This window comes from Ochlerotatus camptorhynchus, unplaced genomic scaffold (assembly GCF_037179485.1).
Source record: "Ochlerotatus camptorhynchus isolate MF236.1 unplaced genomic scaffold, CSIRO-AGI_Acam_v1.1 ptg000171l, whole genome shotgun sequence".
Lineage (NCBI taxonomy): Eukaryota > Metazoa > Arthropoda > Insecta > Diptera > Culicidae > Ochlerotatus > Ochlerotatus camptorhynchus.
In genome coordinates this window covers 1,169,854-1,192,113 of record NW_027040661.1, presented here as the reverse complement: position 1 = coordinate 1,192,113, position 22,260 = coordinate 1,169,854, and the positions used below count along the sequence as shown (strand labels likewise).

The 22,260-nt window shown below is 39.0% G+C and overlaps 1 protein-coding gene across 1 annotated transcript in view; it reads right to left on the bottom strand.

The window, feature by feature from the left end:
- Nucleotides 1–22,260, bottom strand: part of LOC135701664 (sortilin-related receptor-like) — a 48,727-nt gene that overhangs the window by 5,670 nt on the left and 20,797 nt on the right. Inside the window, exons 2-11 of the mRNA XM_065222522.1 lie at nt 12,047–12,307; nt 11,822–11,983; nt 10,021–10,144; nt 6,979–7,369; nt 6,640–6,906; nt 3,720–6,581; nt 3,507–3,663; nt 3,161–3,440; nt 2,394–3,101; nt 2,054–2,322 (exon numbers count right to left, since the gene is read on the bottom strand). Of these exons, the coding sequence (XP_065078594.1) occupies nt 2,054–2,322; nt 2,394–3,101; nt 3,161–3,440; nt 3,507–3,663; nt 3,720–6,581; nt 6,640–6,906; nt 6,979–7,369; nt 10,021–10,144; nt 11,822–11,983; nt 12,047–12,307 (5,481 nt within the window). The remainder of the gene's footprint in view (nt 1–2,053; nt 2,323–2,393; nt 3,102–3,160; nt 3,441–3,506; nt 3,664–3,719; nt 6,582–6,639; nt 6,907–6,978; nt 7,370–10,020; nt 10,145–11,821; nt 11,984–12,046; nt 12,308–22,260) is intronic.

Below are 22,260 nucleotides of genomic sequence, written 5' to 3'. Positions count from 1 at the left end.
TTAACTGGAACGCTGGTTCGCTTAAGGACATCGATTTCGTGGAGTTCTTCAACGAACGAAACATCGACATAACCGAACATCACCTGCCGCCCGAGATAAATCATGGAACCAGCTTCGGGAGGAAGGAGTAACTGTAACCGTCTAACTTAAATCATCTAGGCCAGGATAGTGAACCTCAGAAACAATGATTTTGATAGTCGAATCCACGCTCTCCCAGAACGTGCTAAGGCGTTTTGGAAGTGAATGATTGAATTGGAATTGCATTATGTCAATCAGTCGCCATCAAGCGAACGGATGTTCACTTACAAATACCAAATGCAACACCTTAATAAGATCACTGTATCCACTTATCAACAGGAAGTTCACCCTGTCCCTGAAAAACAGGATTACTGTCTAAAAACAAATTATCCTTAATCGAATACGGTATGCCGAGCTGGGAGAACTGTGCTAAATGCCATTTCAACTGCAAAGGATCCTAAACAAGATCCTAAGGATGATCCTGAACAGTCCTACTTCTTCTTCTTCTTCGCATTCCAAGCTTATTGCTATCACATATATAGGTCCCAGTCCTCCGCAGACTTGAAATTCTGAGCTCCATCTCCTGATTGGTCTTCAGACACTGGAGGAGCTAAGAAAACTCTCCCAGGAAATGTTCAGAGGTTGCTGTGGGCGATCCGATCAGGGATCTGGCACGGTAGGTTATGTTAGATTGAGTAGGTAGATTATCAATATGAAAACAAATTAATTAATTAATTAATTTATCTTTATTAGGGAGGCTTTCAGCCTGGGGCTGGTTCGCCTCCACTGAAAACAAATTACTAAACACGCCTTAAAACGCCAAAAAACAAACTCAAAATAAGAATGAAACCAAAATAATAACGATGACATATCAAAACCCCAAATAGAGAGGATTCTACAACCACACATTAGGGGGCGACCACGTCACGAGTTCAAATCTCACCCTCGGACAATTAACAAATGACCCAAGAGCGTTAAAATGACTATAAACACACACACACATTATGAATTAGTTACTCTGTAACCTCCAAAAGATCAACATTGCCCGTTCGACTGAAAACCGATGCGAAGTTTTGACTGGTAGTACTTCCCGCATAAACGCGAACCATAACTTGACATTTGCCTAAAATGGTTAAAAATCGTTTATAATCCCTGCTAAACTTTCACTGAATTCGTTATGGAACTTTACATGAACGTTTGGGTGATAAAGTTTTAACCTTAATGGTTTTTTTGGAAGACAACCTTACCTTGGTTGTTAAGAACCATTACCATTCAAAATAATTGTTTTCTCCTTACATTTTCGGAAATAGAACTATATTAGAACCTTTTTACTTATGGTTTGAGAACTTTAATGGTAGTCAGTAAGGTCCATCGATGGTTTTGTATTATCGGTCAAATTTACGTGGAATATATCACGAATTGGTAATCTTTAATTTACAGGCAACAAATTCGCGATTTATTCCACATAAAGTTGATCGATGTTACAAAACCATCCATGGACCTTACTGACTACCCTAACCATTACCATTAAAGTTCTCAAATCATAAACAAAAAGGTTGTAATATAATTCCTTTACCGAAAATGTATGGAGAAAACAAGAATTATGGAAAGGTGAATAAATTTAGAAATCATCTTTGACAGAAATATTCCTTTTTTTGTTTAAACTCATTCAGAAAAGAGAGGTAAAGCGCGGGTTGTGCTTAGTAGGACGGAAATTAGATCTACTTATACAAATTGTCATAAAATGATTTCTTGTTATTGAAATTTGCTTGAAAGAAGTCGTTGAGTTGGAAGACTCTCTTTTTGGGCCATCGTCCTTAAAACCAACCACGAACATGCGTTGAGAATCTTTGCTTTAGGTGAGCTACCACTCTTTTCTGGAATATAGGTTTGAAAATAACTGATAATTGGCCAACCCTCGCTATAAAAAAAAACAGAGGAATCACTCTAAATAGATCCTAGTGAAAATAATAACGGTGTTCGGGAAAATTGATCTCGGAGAATCGTACCATTCATAATATAGATTCATACTTACAATGTACTGTGGATGGTTGGTTGATTCCAGTGCGCAGCTATGCTTCCACTGGATAATCATTTCAGATGAGTTGTGACTAGTTCCAGTAATATCAACGGTTAGTTCCTTTGGTGGCAATGTATTATTATAGGGGGTTTCCAGCTTGAGAGGATTTCGTCCCAAAGGACCGGGGCCGATTGGGCCTACAATTCCAACGCTAACCACATATGATTCACACGGTCGCAAGTTTGTCAATTTGTAGCTGGTAGCGGTAGTATTGATTCTGGATGCTATTTAGGAAAAATAAAACGGTTACATTTAAAACCAGGGGAAGGCCGAAGATTTACCGATGCTCAATTACCTTCAAAAAGTTGATCCATATTGGTACCATAGTAGATTCCATAAACCAATTTACCGTAGCTGCCATGTGGTTCGTCCCATTCAAGCAGAGAATGATCTTGGGTCTGCTCCTTCAAATTAATATTGATAGCAGGCAGTGGATCTCCACCGAACTGAACGAGAGTTGTTTCATGCTGACCAACGTATTGCTTAACGCACGCAGCAACCCTAATGACATACTGCGTTCCGGGAACCATGTTATCTAACGTCACCGTAGAATTTTTAACCCAAATTGAGTTTAGAAGTGGATACGATTGAGGTAAGATTGGTTGAATCATATAACCATCAGCATTGTTGACCTGTTTCCATTCCAGTGTGACTGACTTCTTCGTAATGTTTACCACATTAATTTTGCTAATTTTCTCTATTTTAGAAGTACCATCAAATTTGATCTGCACCATTTTTGATGAAACGGATTCATGTTTCCCATTGCGTGCCCTCACCCAAAATGCATAGACCATGTCTAGCTTGAATTCCGTTTCGATTATGAAACTGGTTTCTGATGCCCCTACCTTCACGTGCTCCGGTTCACGAACAATCTGCGGCTGCCAACTATAGTATATCGTGTAACCTTGAAGTTGGCCATTCACTTCGTTTGGTGCTTGCCAGGTCAATTGAATGCTAGAACCATTTAGCTGAACGACAGAAACATTCAGAGGAGCACTGGGAACTAGAGAAAAATAAATTTATTAGCATTAACACTTAAATTCATAGGTTGAAAGCACTTACTCCCTTCGCTGGTTGCTATTTGGTAGTAAATATACGGAGGTGTGATTTTGGTTTGGTTTTTAACTCTCACATACGTGGTTACGTTGTAGGGAGTATATGGCTTCAAATTCGTAAATCGGTAGTCTGTCTCGTTGATCCAGTTGCTGACATTTTTCCACTCTCCATTGTTATAGATGGAAGGCAAGTATTCGAAGGTAACGTCCCGCGGCAGGGGAATCCACCAAAAGATGAGGAAGCTGGTGGAATTGAGCGAGCGCTCGTCAACACCAATTTGTGTAACCTGTCAATAATGATAGATGTTACATAAACTGTATAGGTACACTAGTAATTATTATTATGATCAAACCTGATAATGCCTGGTCTTCGTTTTGTCGCAGTTTTCCTCATCTTTTCCATCATAACAATCGGGTTTTCCATCGCAAAGCGCGGTCAATGCAAAGCATGTGTTATCGCAAGCAAACACACCAGGGCTGCTGGTGCAATTGTTACCAGGTGTGGAGGACCTAAGGTGATATACAATTTGAGCTACTGAAAGTTTCACTAAGCTGTCAATACTTACGGGCTTGGCTTAAACTTGCAATCTTCATCACTTCCATCGGCACAATCTATAACATTATTGCAGTACTTTTCCATCGGCAGACACATGCCGTCGCTGTTACATCTGAAATGCTTATTGCTACACTGCTTCTGCGTTGGACAGTTGTCTTCATCTTCGCCTTTGTTGCAATCTTTATACCCATCGCAAACAAACCGTTTCGAAATACATTCTCCAGAGTCGCAGCGGAATTCATGCAGTCCACAATTGTGTTCCTTCTTTCTGGTTGGCATTGGCTTCGCGGTAGTACTTATTGCAGGTTGCGTTGAATTACATCCCGCTTCATCCGATCCGTCTCCACAATCATTCACTCCATCACATTTCCACCAGTATGGCACACATTTATCATTGGCACATTTAAACATCCAATCGTGACATGAATCGCCCGGAAGGAAGTTAATTCCAGGCTTCTTTGGCACCTCTGTAGATAAGCTACAGTTCTTCTCATCACTGCCATCCTTGCAGTCCTTCTCTCCGTCGCATTGCCATGTCTTGTAGATACAGCGATTGTCGCTTACACACATGAACATCCATGGTTCACACTCCTTCTTGCTGCAGTTAATTTCATCTGATCCATCATGACAATCTTGTTCTGCGTCACAACGCCACTGCTTCGGGACACAGGTATTTGTTCCATTGCATCGAAACTCGTCCGGTTTACAGTCCACGAAAGTTGTGCTATTTTTGTTACAATTTGCTTCATCGGTCCCATCTCGACAGTCGTCCTCTCCGTCGCAGAGCCAACTTTTATTAATGCATCGTCCATTGCCACATGTATATTCGTCCGATTTGCATGTGGAACCCCTGCAGTTCTGTTCATCGGACCCATCCAGACAATCCCGATCATAATCACAAACGAAGTACTTCGGCACACACTGTCTGTCTGATTTACACGTGAACATGTACGGTGGACATGGAGGCTTGTCCGATGGACAGCCCTCTTCGTCCGATCGATCTCCACAATCATCATCTCCGTCGCATTTATAGATCAATGGTACGCAAATGCTATTTTTACAATCGAAAAACTTAGAACCACAGGTGGTTCCTGAACGAGCACAGGTATTGTTGGTAAACGGTGTCAGACCACCTGGACAAAGGCACTGTCCTTGTGCATTCTTTTCCATGCCATCTGGGCACAAGCAACTGTAGCCTTCTCTCGGCGCACCGACACAAATATGCGAGCATTTATTTCCACTTGAACAAGCGTTTGTTCCTTCCTGAATAGCATGACCATAGATTTTCAGATCCATCGAATTCATCATTTCCTCCGCGATAATGTTAATCATAATGCCATGATCCTTATCGGCGGAATACACGGAGTTCATTTTCCAATCGTCCCAATACATGAGATCTTTCATCACAGCCACCGCAAATGGATGCGCTACGCGAGAATCTTGCTGTAGAATTTTGATAAAATTCTTTCCATTCAAATCACTACTGGCAATGTAATCCTTGCTCGCATCAACCCAATACAATCGCTCGGCGATGTAATCAATCGTGACCCCATTCGGCCAAACGACTTCAGGCTTCGAGAACAAAACCTTTATGTCGGTTCCGTCCAAATCTGCTCGCGATACCGACGGTCTCAGCGCATTCCAATCCGTCCAGAACAGGTAGCCCTGCAACGGATGTACAACGATTCCTCGAGGTTTGTTCAAATTTGGTGCATCGATAATTGTTCTCCTCATTCTTCCTAGATGTGGTGATGTCGTTTTGACCGCTTCAATTTTCAGACGCATTCCATCTACAAAATACAACAATTCCGATACCCAATCATATGACATTCCTTCCACCGAAGACAGTCCAGTATCCACCAACAGCTCCGGTGGTTGATCGCCATTCAGACACTGCCGACCGATCACGTCGGTCATAATATCAGCCCAAAATACGCAGTTGTGTTTTATGTCAAATTCAATCGCAATTACATTTTTCAATCCAGAAACAGGGAGCACTTCCTTAGTTCTATTGCTTAAGTTGATGCGCGAGATCTTATCCCTTTGGGCGATTACGAGAAAAGCATTCGGTTCTTCCATCGGGCAGGGAATCGACTGCGGTAGATACTGTGTGGAATATCCGTCAATACAAACATCTCCTTCAATCTTACGATATCCTTTGGTACGTTTATAATACTGGCCAGGCATGCAAGTGCTCGGAATTGCGTACGGATCATAATTTGTCACTGTCTTGTTTCGAATGCAAGGGTTGTGCTTCGTGGCAGTTCGGCTAAATCCAAAATCACAGTCGAAATCCCAGTGATGGCATTTGCATATTTCCTGTCTGATTGGCCGTTCGTAGTCGATTCCATTGTAACAGTTGGCATGTGGCTTTCTTCGTTGATATGTATCTTGTAAACCCAAAACGCACGGCATGGTCGCATTGGGTCCTGGTGTCCAGAACTTGTAATCGTCTTCCGTACAATTGGACGTGAAGGCTTTCTTCAGATCAACTTTGATAATCAACCATCTGTGCTCGTCTTGCTCCGATCCAAACAGAGTGAAAATGGTCGTGTTTGTGTCCGGCTCGGTCATCAGTCCATATACTTTTAAATTAGTCGAATGAAAGTCGGTTGACATCCACTTTTCGCCTTCATCGGTTGAATATAAAATTTCATTTGTTTCACCCTTCGATTTGAAATACTTCACTGCCACCAGAATTCCACCGTGGTCGCCCATGTTGAAAAAGTGGTAATCCTTAAGTATCTGTTTCCACGTTAGACCAGCATCCCGGGAAATATACACACCGGGGTGCCCCTTGAGTGATTTTCCTACCACCCCAGATGCCATAATTACACCAGGTGCCGATTTGGAACTCATGATGCTTACCGATCTAAGGAATGAGAAGTATTTATTTTCGATTACTAATTACAGATAGATTATTAACCTACCTGGTCACCGGATAGAGCGAGCTAAACTTCTGAGACAGATGCAAACTGCAATCTTTTTGGCAGTTTTGGATAGGCAATCCATCATCGTCTGTCTTTGGAGCGGTTATTGGGCTCCACGATGCCCCGTGATCGAAAGTAATAAGCGATATTAATGCATCCGGAGAAATGGTTTCGCTCAATGGAATACGATTAATTTTTGATGCAATGTAGATTCCGCGTAATCCTTCAACCTTGTACAAGTCCGTGAACGCACCGTCCGACGATTGACTACAAACGAAAGATCTCTCAACTATAGTTCATCCAACACAATGCCGCTTGTGGGGCTGATCCAATACTTACACTAGCCAACTCGTCCGCCAATTCATCTCCGGCACATAGGTAAAGATGTTTTCCAAACTGGGAACAAACTTTATATCCGTCATATCCGCATTTGATTCGGACACATACAAATGCGCTATTCGTTCCGTGTGCACCACAGAAATCATGATTCGGCGCCCATCAACGTCGGCCACATGATAACCTTTCATATCCAGTTCGGTCTGGAAGTCTGCTTTCACAAACTTACCACGTTTGTAGGAAATGAGTAGTTGCGTGCTATTTGGCAACCGTTGGGACGCAAACATGAAATCCTTTTTGATATGGAAATCCTCTACCTTTTCAATTAAAACATTGAACTGATTGGTGTTGTTGCGCAAAGTGACTGCGTTGTAGAAAATAACGGAGGATGTATCTAGAAGAAAACAAAAAATAATCACAACGTCACAGTTGAAAGGTTACTCAGAACAGAGATAGCTTTTTGTTTGTCCCCAAGTGTCCCCAGAATGTTTAAGTGACTACACTGAAAAACATCCGCAATGCTTCAACTGATTATTGTATTGCTCGAGCTCTTAAACAATATGCTGTCGAATTTCAGATGATTTCCTTATGGTTGAATTCGTCATCAACTGATGATCATCACTGTCCATGACCAAATAAAGGATATTTTTTATTTGAAAATTGGATGTAAGCCAAGCAGACCTTCTATCACCTCTTGAAACGCGGCATACAAGTTTTGTTTATACAAGATGATAGGTTCTTCAAATGTTACGTTAGGTAGTGATTAATATAGTGATGGAGAATATGTCCCTCGAATTCATGGAGCATTGAAAAATAAAACAAAATCTAACATGTGGTGGTAAACAATAACGAACAAAGCTTGGTGCACAGGTAAACAAATGAGGCACGCGACGCCTCTGCAATGTTCGTACCACCTCTGTTAGCGATGGCTATGCTTCCACCTCGTTTGTCTACTCAGAGTACCAAATGACGTTCGATAGAATTATTTACATCATCGTTTTGAATGATTTGTGTTAAGGGGCTGAACCAATACCAAATGCATTTCAATTGAAGATGACTATCTTCCTTCTTCTTCTTATTCGCATTTCAAGCTTATTGCTTAGCGCATATTAGCTTATTGCATGCTCTCAACTTAGTGTTCTATAAATGCACTTCCATAGTTATTAATTGACAGCTTTCGATGCCAATTACCAATGCATGAATTTGTATATTGTGTGGCAAGCACAATGATACCTTTATGCCCAGGGAAGTCGAGAAAATTTCCAACCCGAAAGATTCCCTCGACCGGACCGGGAATCGAACTCGCCGCCTCCGCCTTGGTAATACCGTGTCTTTACTGACTAGGCTATAAGGCCTTCCTACAGAGAGCATTATGCATTCCAACTGAAGACCCTATCTTTTCTCATAACAATATGCATCCTGTATTCGAGAAGAAAACGCTCTGGTTTCAAAATAACCGTCATCTGGTTGCAGCTATCATTCGAAAAGGCGATTTCGATGTTTTGATTTGAATTGTCTGAGGTTTCATCCGAACAGAGGACGGTGGTTTGGTTGGTACAGTGTATGTCGGACGGATTAGTCTATGGTGACCGAATAAACACCCGGCAATCAGAATCAATTTTACTGGGTTTTCGGATTGCTGAAAAAGTCGGTAAAAATTTAAATGAACGTTATCCGTAAGAAATCAATGAAATCGGCAAATTTAATGTTTTATCATTAATTAGGGTATACATAACATAGTCTGTAGAAGTTTGGAATAAATTGTCAGATTTTTGAATTTCCAACAGATTTTTAAACTTTTGCCGACCAGTTCCGCAATTCAAAAATAACTGGGCAACTATAAGCTGGATTTGTGTGCGAGCACTTGAAGAGTGGCACTTCTGTTTCTAACTTCTGTTTCTAACTTCTGTTTCTAACGTGGTCCAGAGCCTTGTTCGATTGATTCAGAATATGAACCAGGCGTTTTATTAAGCCATTTTGTTGCTGCAATCAAACCACGGTATTCGGAACTAACAGTACGGCGGTGTTATGCATTAGTAAAGATGACTCGATATACTAACGTTTGCGATAAGTATTTAGAAAAAAAAAGGCGAAAGTTGGACAGTCCTTAAGAAAATCATCACTAATGATACCAAATTCAGTGGAAAATTCGAATGATTTCTAATCAAATTGTTGGATTCAAGCCCTAATTACATCATGAATACAAATTGAATATTAAAAGTAAAATTTTGAATCTTATGAAAGAAGATTTAAAAAATGTTCGTTTTGAAACCGAAATAAAACTGATTGGGGTAAAATGAGCACCCTTATCGGGGTGGTATGAGCGCCCTTGTAAACAACCGGTAAGACTATTCTGTTCTCTTGAGGCTTTATGCAGGATCAACAAATGCAGCATAAAAAAATTCAAAAGAAAGCATTATTTTCAGTAGAATAAATTAAATTTAAGAAGTACTGCATATTTAAGGCTTTATATTTTCAGTCTTGTGAATTATTTTATTTTTTACCGAAGCAGCTGCATCAAAACGTGATTTCATATGATACAGTCATATTCATAAAAGGAATAATGCAAAATTGAAGAATTTAAGTAGAACATGCTTGTTTTGAATTTAAGTAGCTCAGATTGCCCCGAATGGACCTAAGTAATATGTAATATATTTAATAAAAAAATAACATTGTGTCATATAAGAAATCAATAACCATTTATGTAGCCGCTGAAGGAATATTAACGATAACTTTTTAGAAACTACCGATAGACCTTATTTTCTGACTCAGATATCTTATTTTATTTATTTTTTTGCATTCTAACATTTTTTCCTAACATCACACTAGAGAAAAGTATTTTTTTAGACTAAAAGTAAATTGATAGTTCAAGTAGGGTTCAAGAACTAACCATTATGTAAAATATGTTCAATAAGTTGATTTTTAAGCGGGTGGCGAAATTGCCCCACTCTTCTCGATACATACAAAATGTTCAAGTTTGTTATCAAAACCACGGTACAAGGTGCTGCGCGAACTCAAAGCAGAGATAGTTAAATATTTACTTACTGGTTGGCTCCTTTCTTTCCACATAGAGATGAATCGGTACTCCCTCGCCAGACGACCAGATGTAGGATTTGACATAGCTTTGTAAAAGTGTGAAAGATGCACCGAAATCCGTTGAGTAGTAGAGCTGAAAAACAAGAATATTCATCAACAAATGCATGGAATACGACGTAACGGCGCATTTAATCATCAAAAGATAAGGATTTAGCAAGAAAAGATTGAGTATTCTTTTGTAAGCATATTTTATTTTATTTTTTCAGCACAGTTATGTATACGTTGGTGTTTGTTCAATAAACATAATTCTTGGAACCCAAAGTATGAATGGCTCATTCTCGATGATGACTCACAATTTCGCTGCGCTCAGAATGCTCAGAATTACAATCAAAGCGATAATGGAAAGTTTCAAGTTGCAAAAAATAAACAAACAAGGAAACACTTTGCCTCGATCATCATTTTAGGCACTGCTTGATGTTTTGATTGTGCCTTGAGAAAAGCGGCAGTTACAAATTAGCAACCATTTATTGGTGTGTATTTGTATTTGGGTTCGGCTTGGCAGAAGTATATTAGAGCAGACTATCGACAACTTCCAGTTCAAATCGACAGTCAATCAGAATCACATTAGGATAAAACGGAACAAGATCGCCACCCGGGACAATATATTGGTTTATAAAAAGCTATATTTTTGAAAACTGCGCATACGTACCCTTAAACAATGATCCTAAGATACAACGTTCCAAAAATGATTTAGAAATATTCAATAACTACCGAAACATTGATGAAAATATGCCGATCGAAAAAAAAGCCTCTCTTTGTAATAAGAATTTGCTATAATCAATATACCTTTTTTGTTTCGTTTGTTACAACTTTTAATCAATGTTTCAACTTCGTGGTGGTATTTTATTTTGATAAACTAAGAAAAAAAACTTAAAAATATCACCCTAACCGACTACTTTCAACATTCTAGATGATTCATGAAATATTGACGCATGGGCCCGCTCCTAGGCGTGGGAATGTTCGACTCTAAAAATAATGTACATGCCTCAAAAGTCTTAAAAAAAAAATTGGGAGTCCCCAAATCATGAAGATTTTTGTTAGTTACCTAGCAATGTTAAAAAATTTTTCTTTGTCCAAGACAGGCTTGCTTCCACTCATATGCTATAAAAATAATATGTTCAGAATTTTGGAATTATTAGATGTTAATAATGATATTTTGTACTTGTTAAATACAAGAATCGGTTGAAAGACAAGTGTTACATACATTAATTTGCTTTCAGATAGTCACAATCAGCGATTTTACGACTCGCGAGCGCTCAGTTAAATGTTTTCATGTTTAAAATTTTGAAACAATTTTGATACTAATTCTTCACTAATCACAGCGTTCGACTTTGTCACTTCCAAAAAAATAGTTCATAACTTTGTAACTCTGCAAAATTTAATATTGTCTATGTGAATGATAACAATATTGTTGGGCACAGAAAACGACGCTCTTTCAGCTGATATATAAAACTGGTGTTTTTTTAAACTAAACAATCCAAATCTGGACTTGGGAAATTTGTTAGGACCACAATATAATAATAAATAATTTAATATATTTTTATTGATTTATCTTGTGATTTTTTTACAAGATCAAAAATAGAGGCGAAAATGGAAAGTCCTTAGCAAGTTTACTTAATTTGGTAAAGTGATTAAGTCCGAAAAAGTTTTTGAAATTTCTCAAAATCCAAGAAAGTCCTGACAATTTTACATGTCCGGGAAAATGTTTCACTTAATTATAAATTTATAAAATCAACTATTAAACACTTACCTTACGCTCGGGATCCTTCTTATCGAGGATAAGCATCATTTTCGTATCCGCTTCGTAGAAAGTTACGTCGGAAGGAGTGAAGTTTAGCAACCGAACCATAACCGATTTTCCATAGTCTTCCGAGGTAAAAATTGCCTTATTCCTCGGATCGGTGAAAACTATCTGTAAATTAGAATTTCATAACGCAATCATGATTGAATCCGACCATATTTTTTTTCATGTTACCGTGTTAAATTTAGGATGTGTGAAAAATTGCTCCACTGTTGAGCTCACAGCTGTCCCATTGATGTCGAGTGTAAACATGGCCGTTTGGTCATCAAAGGTGTCGCCATAGTCTTTTGAAACGAATATCTTCGATGGCTGCGGAGGCGGTGCTTTGGCATCGTTGTCAGCTGGTGGTTCTCGTGCCAAGCAAATCATCACGCTCGTACCTTCGCCAAGCCAGTGCACAATCAGCTGAGCATGTGAATCGTTTAGCATATTCACCTGGAAAGACACGGAGACAAAAGGAAAATGCTATCATATCTTGAAAACAGTGAGCGCATCATACTTTCATCTTCTCTTAAAGAAAAAGAGCAGTAGTAGGGATGACATTAAAAATATGTGTTACCGTTATAAAGCCTAGACTGACGACTTAAATGAAACCACAACATTCATTTCCCATCAATACTTTTCATGGTCATCCGAAGATGAAGAACAGGAAAGGAAAACGGAGAATACAAAATCATTGAGCCCAAACATGGATTGAAGGCAAAAAAAAACGAGGCGCCACAACACAGCCGGCATCTGGTTCCATTGCATAAGTAAACGCACATTCTTCGAAAATGCTAATACAGGCAGGTTTTTTCATCTTGCGCTACCGAAAACCTGTTGAAGTAGGTTATAATTTAGGAGTCATGATTTTCTGCAGTTCTGTTCTCATTGCAATTTTGTAACGAAGAATGGGAAAATGTCTTTATGTCATATTTCTCGAGTATCATTTGAAATGGGCATATGTCCAAAACATAAACAAATCGGATTTTGATACCATTCTTCAGTACCGCTTGATAGCTACTAATCGTGTAGAAAAGTTCCGCATAATCGAGAAAATAACTCAATTTTCGAAACGGCCGATCAACGAAAATTTTAGATTCATTAATAGGCCGGAACGCTAAAACGGCCAACCATTCATTTATTTCATTTCATTGATAAGCCTAGTGACGTAGAAGGGCTGATGATTGAAAAATATCAAACCAATGCTAGGCCCTACTGCTTGAGGCAGGGCCGATGATTTGTTTTGAATTTATTTGACGTTGCGAAAAGGCTTAGCAACGGGCCTACCATTTCGGATGACAAGCACAACGGCTTAACAAAAAGGGCCTATCCATTGAAAGATTCACAAAAAAGGCTTATTAATTTATGAAATTATATTGTTATCGATGTTCATATATTTTTGAAACCTTTTCGCATATTTGGGATGTTGTATACTGAGATACAGTTACTATTGTTATTGTGAACAATATAAATGCCTAAAATACTTCAATTTTCTTAAATATGAATTGAATAGTGGCGGTCAAAATTTAAAATTCATTTTCTGGTTTGTTTACGTTTTGGACATAGGCCCATTTCAAATGTTACTCTAGATTTCATTGTTATCATGGTTGAGATCATGGTATCAACACACCAAATATTACAAATTAGCTATTGCTGATTGCATCTGAAACTGGATAGTCCCAAAAATGCAAAAAGTGTGATAAAAGTGCACGTTTCCGTCAAATCGTTTTGATGCACCGAAGACACCAAGACGATTAGACGTAAATTTGCAATTTTATCACACTTTTTAATAAGTGAAAACGCGCTTATTAGTCCAATTTGGTGAGAAATGCGCAATATATGGTCCACTCTTCTATTAAGACACGGTTTTCCCCGACACTAGCGCCACTTATGACACGAAAGTGACTAGTACACCGTAAATTGAGCGCATAGCAGTTGACAACCAATAGCAACAAGGCTATCGAAAACAACTCACAATTGAGTAAAGTTGTACTCAGTATTGTGAAAAATTAGACTATAAACTACTCATCATGCACGACTTTTTTCCATCGATTGCACATACACGAATGCTCTATAGTCCAGTTCACAACAATCACCTTTTCGTTTTTGTTTTAACGTATGATGGAGGAAGCTAGTATCTAGAGCAATATTTGAAAAGGGTATGTGTGCCAAATGTAAACAATTACTTTAAACGTCGATTTCTCGTGAATATAGACTCATTCTGGCAAACCGACACCACGCACTTAGTTTTTTTTTCTATCGAGCTCAGCTGTGCAAATATCGGCAAAAATAAGTTTCACTGAGATCTCAGCAAAAGTGACATTTGAAATGAAATGTTTGCTGATATCTCAGTAAAACTTTTTTGCCGAGATTTGCACAGCCGAGCTTGGTAGAAAAAAAAAACTAAGTGCGCAGCATCTGAGAGAAAGCTTATGGTATAGTTATTTTATGTGGGCGTGTTGCAATTCGTGAACAATCGACATCGAGTTTAAATGCATTGTTTACGTTTGGCTTGTATGCCTTTTTCACATGTTGTTCGAGAACGTTCTTGTGAACTCAAATCTGTGTGTATACGACCAAAGAGAATAGCTCAGACAGAGAGTCACTTCTACTCAGTTGCATGAGTAATTTCTAAAAATGTCAGCTACTCAGCACTGGGTTCACATGTATCATAATCTGCCTTTAAACTGATAGTACGTTCAGACTGTAGCTGATACCACGTAATAAAGGCTATCTTGATATTATATTTACGTTGATATCACGTAATAGTCTGAACATAGTATAATGTCATGAAGTCAAGGTAGGCGTGTAAGAATGCATGAGAAAGCTAATTGTTTATTGTTTATTGTTGTTTTACATCAACAGGCTGGATGCATGGTCATAAGTTATGACGTCGAAAGTTTTGCTCCGTTTTTCGCCGGCAGGAGTAACTGACTGTAAGATATATGTTTTTTTAAATGTTTTTTTATGTTATGACTCATAACATAAAAAACATATATCTTACAGTCAGTTACTCCTTCCGGGTAAAAAACGGAGCAAAACATTCGACTAAGCGCATCACGGGTGAGATGAAAGTCAAAGACAGATGCAACTCTGTTGAATACTCTCTGCAGTCCGGAAATCACACCGTATGCTCCATAATTTGTGCGACGTAACAGCAGTCTTAGCATAAGGTTGTTACGAAGCCGGGGTTGAACATTCTGATCAATTTGCGACAGGATAGCCTCGCAATTTGTTCTTCCCTGCAGGATGTGGGCCCCTTCCCTTCTAGTCCGAAGAGGTTCTAGGTCGACAAGTTGACAACGGCTTTCGTAACTGGGTAATAGAAACGGATCATTCCAAGGCAATCTACGTAGCGCAAAACGAAGAAAACGACGTTGAACATATTCGATTCTCTAAGCTCTGTTGTTGTAGTTTGGGTTCCAAGCCGCTGAACAATACTCAAGCGTCGATCGAACAATTGTTCGCTTGTTCGATCGAAGCTTGAGTATTGAGAGATTTTAGACAGTAGATATCACTGAAGTGTTTAGCTATCCTAAAAATGAACCCTAAAGTTCTTGACGCCTTATCGACGCAATGTGTTGCTTGAATGAAAGTTGTGAATCCAACGTCACACCCAGGTGTTTCACCTGATTCACGCGTTCGATTGTCGAGCCAAGCAGGTGATAGCTAAATATTATCGGTTGTTATTTTCGTGAGAACGTGGCTGGGTTCACTACCATTTTGTTTAAACTGCACCAACTAGCGAAAACATTCAGTTGACGTTGAAGAAAGTGACAGTCAACAATCGAGCGGATTCGTAGGAAGATTTTGAGGTCATCTGCATATGATAACCGAGGAGCTTCGATTACCAGATGTACGTCGTTGAAGTACAGTTGAAAAATAAACGGTCACAGGTGACTTCCCTCCGGTATCTAGGTATCTCCCATAGCAACCTTTAGTTGGCGACTGATAAGATACGATCGAAACCAAATCAGAAGATTACCGCATACACCGTGCCTGCCGAGTTTAGCAAATGGCAATAGCATGATTCAACTTCTCGAATTTTGCGGATAGGCCTGAATTAATAACGTGCTTTCGGTAATATACGATGTGAGACACAGCAGATTGCAAGAACAACATGTGAAAAGGGCATACAAGCTTTTTGTAAACAAACATGCTTATGCTCTTTTCTCGCCACCCATATGACACCAACGCAAACCATCAACATCGCCGGATAGGGGAAGGTTTCCCCTTCCCGATGATGTTGTTAGTTTGCGTGGGCGACCCTCGGTTGGCGAGAAGAGGGCCTACAAAGGTTTGTTTACAAAAAGCTTGTATGCCCTTTTCACATGTGGCTCTTGATTGGTGGTCGTAGAGCGGTCGACAGTCAGGGGTTGAAACAGTTGACGTTTTTTACGACACTCGCTTCTTTGTCGTGCGCGACAGTCTGTTTGAAATCGTACACTCATGCTCTACCGTCGTCTCTCTCACACAACACAACCGGTAGAATAACATTCGAGCAAAAAGAAAATTTTCAAATAACTATCATGTGACATGTGTGATTTGGATCTAATTCCTCAATTTGGTGTAAATTAAACCATTTATGATCAGAAATGTTATTCCTAGGACATCATTGCTTGCTATTTTCAGAATTCACACAAGCACAACATCAGCAGCTCTTATTCTGAGAAAAACTAAAATACATACATTCGTGACGGTATTCGGCGACAGTGTCGTATGACAGAGCATGTTAAATGACATTTGAGTTTGGTACTGTACTATGATAGCTCGTTTTGTAAGTGTCGGAGGCAAAGACAGTCGATTATCACAGAAAATGTGTCGACTACCGTGACCGCTTACAAGACTGTCGACAGTAAACCCATGTTGATCAGCACTCAAATACTGCTAGCAATGGAACAGCAACGGTTCCATAATCACTAGCACGAATAGCTTCGAAAAGACTGACTTCACGATGTAATTCCTCGACAGTTATCGGCAGCTCGTTTCCTTCCCTTTTGTGAAGGATGGAAATATGATATTATATTATTATATTAATATAATTAATAGGGGAAGTGCACCAGTATTGGCCATAGGTTCCTATTTCGGCCACACCTCAGAAAATCGATTAAATTTCAATATTCCTGCATTGTGTGGTCGAAATATTTATGTACACCGATGAATACGATTTGTACCAACAAACTGATCGCAACTGAACACCTCACAATTGTAAACAACGTGAAATATCCTCAAATGGTGGCCAAATTAGGAAGTTATTCTGTAAAGTATTCCCAATCGAGATTTGGTGAAATTTGAGCAATATTTGAAAATCGTGGCAAGCAAATGATTAGATTCGTTTCGTTTCCCATATCCCGCAAATCCAGAGCATAACCAAATTCGTTCAAATTTAGCACCATTGTTGGGAACCTCAATACACATCGGAAGAGCAATGGGGAACAGGGTGTTGCTAGTATACATTTTAGAGCTTAGTTCTACGAGGAGCGTAAAATGTATAAAGCTAAGGGGATCTTACATAGGAGAGATGCCGACTTCGGCAATACCTTTACCATTAAGGGGTAAATGAAGTCCTTGAGCGCTCATTTTTTGCATGCAGAAGCACCGTTGATCAGAACATTGTTTGGCCAAAACCCAGCACTCAAGAACTTGAATTACCCCCTGAAGCGGACACCACATGGGCAATATTGTCAATACTCAAAAGTATTATCAATAATATTGACCCAAAAAAAAATAAAAATATAACGGGTTTCAATAGTTCTCCTTTTCATTGACTACAGCAGCAGATGAGGGCTGACCCCAAGCATCTTTTGTCAGGAATGTTGTCATGTGTCTTGGAATAGTCGATCGGATAGAACAAATTTAATGAGGAGCAGCCCTGTTTGAGGACCCATCAAAAACATTGTTGACCACTTAACAATAATTATTAAAGCTATTGCCGAAACTTGCAGTTCCTTATTCTTGACAATATAAGCAGCATCTGCACTTCTATGTGATTTTTTTTTACTGAGAATAACATTGTCAAGGACCTCAGTATGAGTTAAGGTTTTGCATCGCTCAATCCTGATGTTATATCAGATTTTACCTATGTGACACTCACAGTATTTGAGAAAAGCGGATTCATGAAAATACGTGATTTCATTGTGATTGAATAAATCTGAACAAGCAATTTAAATTTTAAAAGCGCCAATTTTGACCCTAGATCTAGTATTTGGCTCTAGTGGGGATTGTAGAAAATAATAAGATAACATGGATATATTTGGCTCTGAGCTTATGTATTTCAATAGAGCAACATGTATTGAGTTAGGAGACAACATTTCAGTTCATAATTCTTCAATTCCGTAGCTTCAAATATATGGCCGTACGGCTAAAAATCGGACATTCTGTTTCGCGATATTTTAACCAAAGTATGTCAAATGTATGCTTAAATGTGAAGTAAAATGTTCAATTATAATTACGAATTACGAAATAATATAATTCTTCGCTTTATTTCATGGTTTTATAGTGTGGCCAATAACTGATGCAGCTAATCATAGTGTGCGATATTGTCACTAATGTTGAGTAGTGGTTTTGACAGTGCCAGTTTATGTATTTTTTACTACACTTCGGTTTCTCCGAACCTAGCGAAGGCCTGGTATAGAATATGCGTTTATGCGTATTAGTTCTGAGAGTGGATTAAAAGTGCACTTCGTCGAGAGATGTTTGAGCTGATCGTAAACGAGGAACTGAAAGGGATTGTGAGTCAAGTGGACTAACATCCGGAAGTTCATAGTGACACTAAGCAATACTGGTGACTTTATCCCGAGACCAGCAAGGATTTTCTTTTTATCAATATCAAAGACTTGATGCTGCATTTGGAAGAACAATAAATTGATCCTAGCAAAAAATCAGAGATGTTATGCCTCAGAATATCCCGGTGGCGCCGACTGGGATTGAACTCAGGCCTGCTGGGGTGAGAGGTAATCACGCTTACCACTACACCACCGGCGCCGTTTACTCTGATAGAGTAAACATGCTCTACCACTTCCTCTGTTGTTGGTTTGCCTAGATGAGGCTCTATCCGCGAGACATCAACGTTTAAAGTCATTGTTTACATGGTGCTCATTGACCCTTTTCACATGTTTGTCCAGAACTTTCCTGACAAAAGATGCTCAGGATTTACCCCATCTACTGTTGCAGTCAAACAAAACGGAACAATGAAGGGAAATATTGAAACACGAAATCAAACTTTTGTTTTCAATATTATCGTCATCAATATTTGTATAAATTTCTCGTTCGGTGAGCGCATAACAGAACTGTTATTCTACGCTTAATAAATTGCGTCAAGTCAACTGACTTGCTGACAATGCGAAATAATTACACTGACTCAAAAACAAACAGAATACCGGCATAAAGAATTTTGATTTGTTTGCTTCTATTTCGTGCATAAAGAACAGCGAACAGCACATTCTGTGCTATTATAGTCATCGGTGCGCTTCTTTGTTTTAAAGCGGACGAAAGAAGAAAGTCGACCTACAATTGTCAATTTAAATTGAAATGAAGTCACCTTATGTTGGAAGATTGCAATGAATTTAAAATAGGTAGTATTGTTTTACGATGTCAACTGAACTGCTTTGTATTTTTTTTAGATCAGATTTCTACAGCTAAAGCTGGTTATGAAAAGAGTTTGAACGACTGACTAGCAGGGGGAATGGGGAGATGGTTAGTTTTAAAATCTCTCAAAATATAAGCGTACTTCCTTTAATTACGGTATGCGGATTTTTGCTGAATAATTTAGGGAATGCAGATATATGTACTTTTATTCGATGATGCTCCAACGGAAAGTTAGGTGGTGTTCCTGTAATATTGAAATCCATAAGAAACCAATGGATTCCACTGTAATAGGAACAAAAGTTAGAAAATACCACAACTATATCAGCATCGTGCCTATTAATGGAAGTTTAGTTTTATGAACTAATATATAAATATATTTTTGTTGGGTATTAAGCTGGAGCTGCGTGACAGCTTTTTTTTCAAGACTTGACCCATTTGAATAAATTTTGCTTTTATCTTTGACAATACAGCAGAAGGACTAGCCTATGTTGGCCGCTTGAACACTGGATTCCGTGTGTATTTTTTAAAGATAGTTATAGAAAAATATGATGTGACGTGTGCGCGTAGATACATCCGCGTAGTAAACCGATTGAATTAGTAAATTCGTTTCGAACGAAATATCTAAATTATGTAAGTTACGAAAACCGCGCGAATTCCGAACGCCGTGCGAAACAAACGAAGCGAGAGAAAAAAATCATTTGAAGAGTGTTACCAAAATAAATGTGATAGCCTGGTGGTTGATTAATTTTGGTTTCCTCCCTAGATATTCTGCTTATTTACTACTGAGCTTTATCAAATTATTTAATTTAAAGAACGTATCAATCGTTTAAAGATTTCGCGACCGTACCGAACAAATTCTATACTACATAAGCTCAAAAGCGTTTGCGTAAGCCGCCAAAGGTTTAACATGTACCGAAACCGCTTAAGGAACGACCTCGAATCAGTAAAACCGTTTAGAGCTAAAGATCTTAATTACGTAAGTAACGAAAATCGCGTAAGTGAACAGGTGGGGCTTGGTGAGCATCCCGTAGTTTGGCTCTGGATCTCTAGCTGCATGAAACAAATCAACTGGCAGTAGGTTCAATATCATTAACCAACCAATTTGTTCCGAACGGCAGGAAGTCCAAGCTGGTGCACGGGATGCTCACTATGCCTCACCTGTTGACTATGCCCCTCTTACCCCTACTTCTAATTTTACTTATTTCCTAAACTATTCCTCTCCTTGTTAATCTGCTTAATGCTATTGGTCTGCTTGCGTTTTCTTATTGAGCTAAATAGGAAATTTAATAATAACATTACTGTCTGAATTTTCTTATTTTAGTTCATTTGATGATTATCATATCTTACATTAGCCTAATCTAATAAATAATTGAAATCTCTAATTTACCTAATCAATCATAACTCATGCTTTATTAAGTACCTAAACTGCTATGTAATCTAAAATTTAACGTGTTTCAAGTAATTTTGATTTTGATTTATATTTATTATATCTTAGATCGACCCAGGTGACACCTTCAAGTGACTAAAATGCTTCACTTTGAAATTAGTTTCCTAGCTGTATACCATGTACAAAAATGGTGTTTAACATTGTTCCCTGAGTAATGCTTCAATGCAAACAACAATGAAAGCTTGTCACGCAAGTAGAAGGAGCACTGTTGGGCACTTTCTGAAATATTCCAATAGTATAATTCCCTTGCAAGCCCAAATAAATCTATCTCCGTAAAAATAAATAAAATAAGAGTGATTTGCGGAAAAACCCGCCAGTATCGCACCCAACGTCAGTGCCTATACGTAAGCGTACTACAACGCAGCTCTCAAACAAAGAAGTAACAAGTGTGATACTATCACTTCAGGCTAGAACTTTGGTTCTCTCATGCAATGGTTCATCAGAGAGAGGAAGCTCAGTAATCCTCATCGCATGCTCATGACGCTATTCTGTCACGGCATGAGCCAACGATGCCGAACCTAAACCAACCATCTCCAACGCTCCACTATGAAGCATAAGATTAAACCCGCCCACCAACGTCCAGGTTAAAAACTAGCCAAGAGGAGGGCTTATGTCTATTTGATATGTTGTCCATGAAATGATCGGAATGGAGCCTTCGAGAATTTGATCTATTGTAGTAACATGAGGATTTAAATCCGGAACTTAAGGAGCCTTCAGAACTGTCAAAACTTTAACACATTTTAGATCAATCGTGTTTTGTATGGGGATGAAATTTGAACTTGTGACCTTTGGCATGAAAAGCATGGATGCTAACCACTATGCCGGGGTCATCCACCTATTGTACATGTAGAAGAATTTTGGAAGTTATTGTAATGTTGAATGTTTCACGTTCTTTGAGTTCCAGCAGTTTTTGAAGTTGTGGGAATCTGGAGATCTGATCCAAGAATATTCGGAAATATTACATGAGCATGATTGACCGCATGCGGTTGCTACTCCGTTATTGCCAGTTACACAGAGAACCAAAAAATGATGATACTTGTGTTTAGCGATGATCCTCAATGTGTAAATCTGGTAATCTAAAACTTTGTAATGGGTGATACTAGCACCAGCCACGTTCAAATGCAGTGTTCACTCGGCTGTCGACAAAAGCAGGCCACTCTCGATGTGTGCTACGCGATCGTCTGTTTTCTCGGCAGCAACCATTGTGTGGTCCTCCTCGTTGTTCTTCATCAGAAGTTCTTTCGGTCGATGCGTCGTCGACTTTGGAAAGCAACCGTTTCGTGATGAGTGTGTGAGTGCTGACCACGTTTTGCGTCCATTGCTGCAATGGACGCACTCTGACCCTCGTTGGCGTACAACAATTTGCCATACA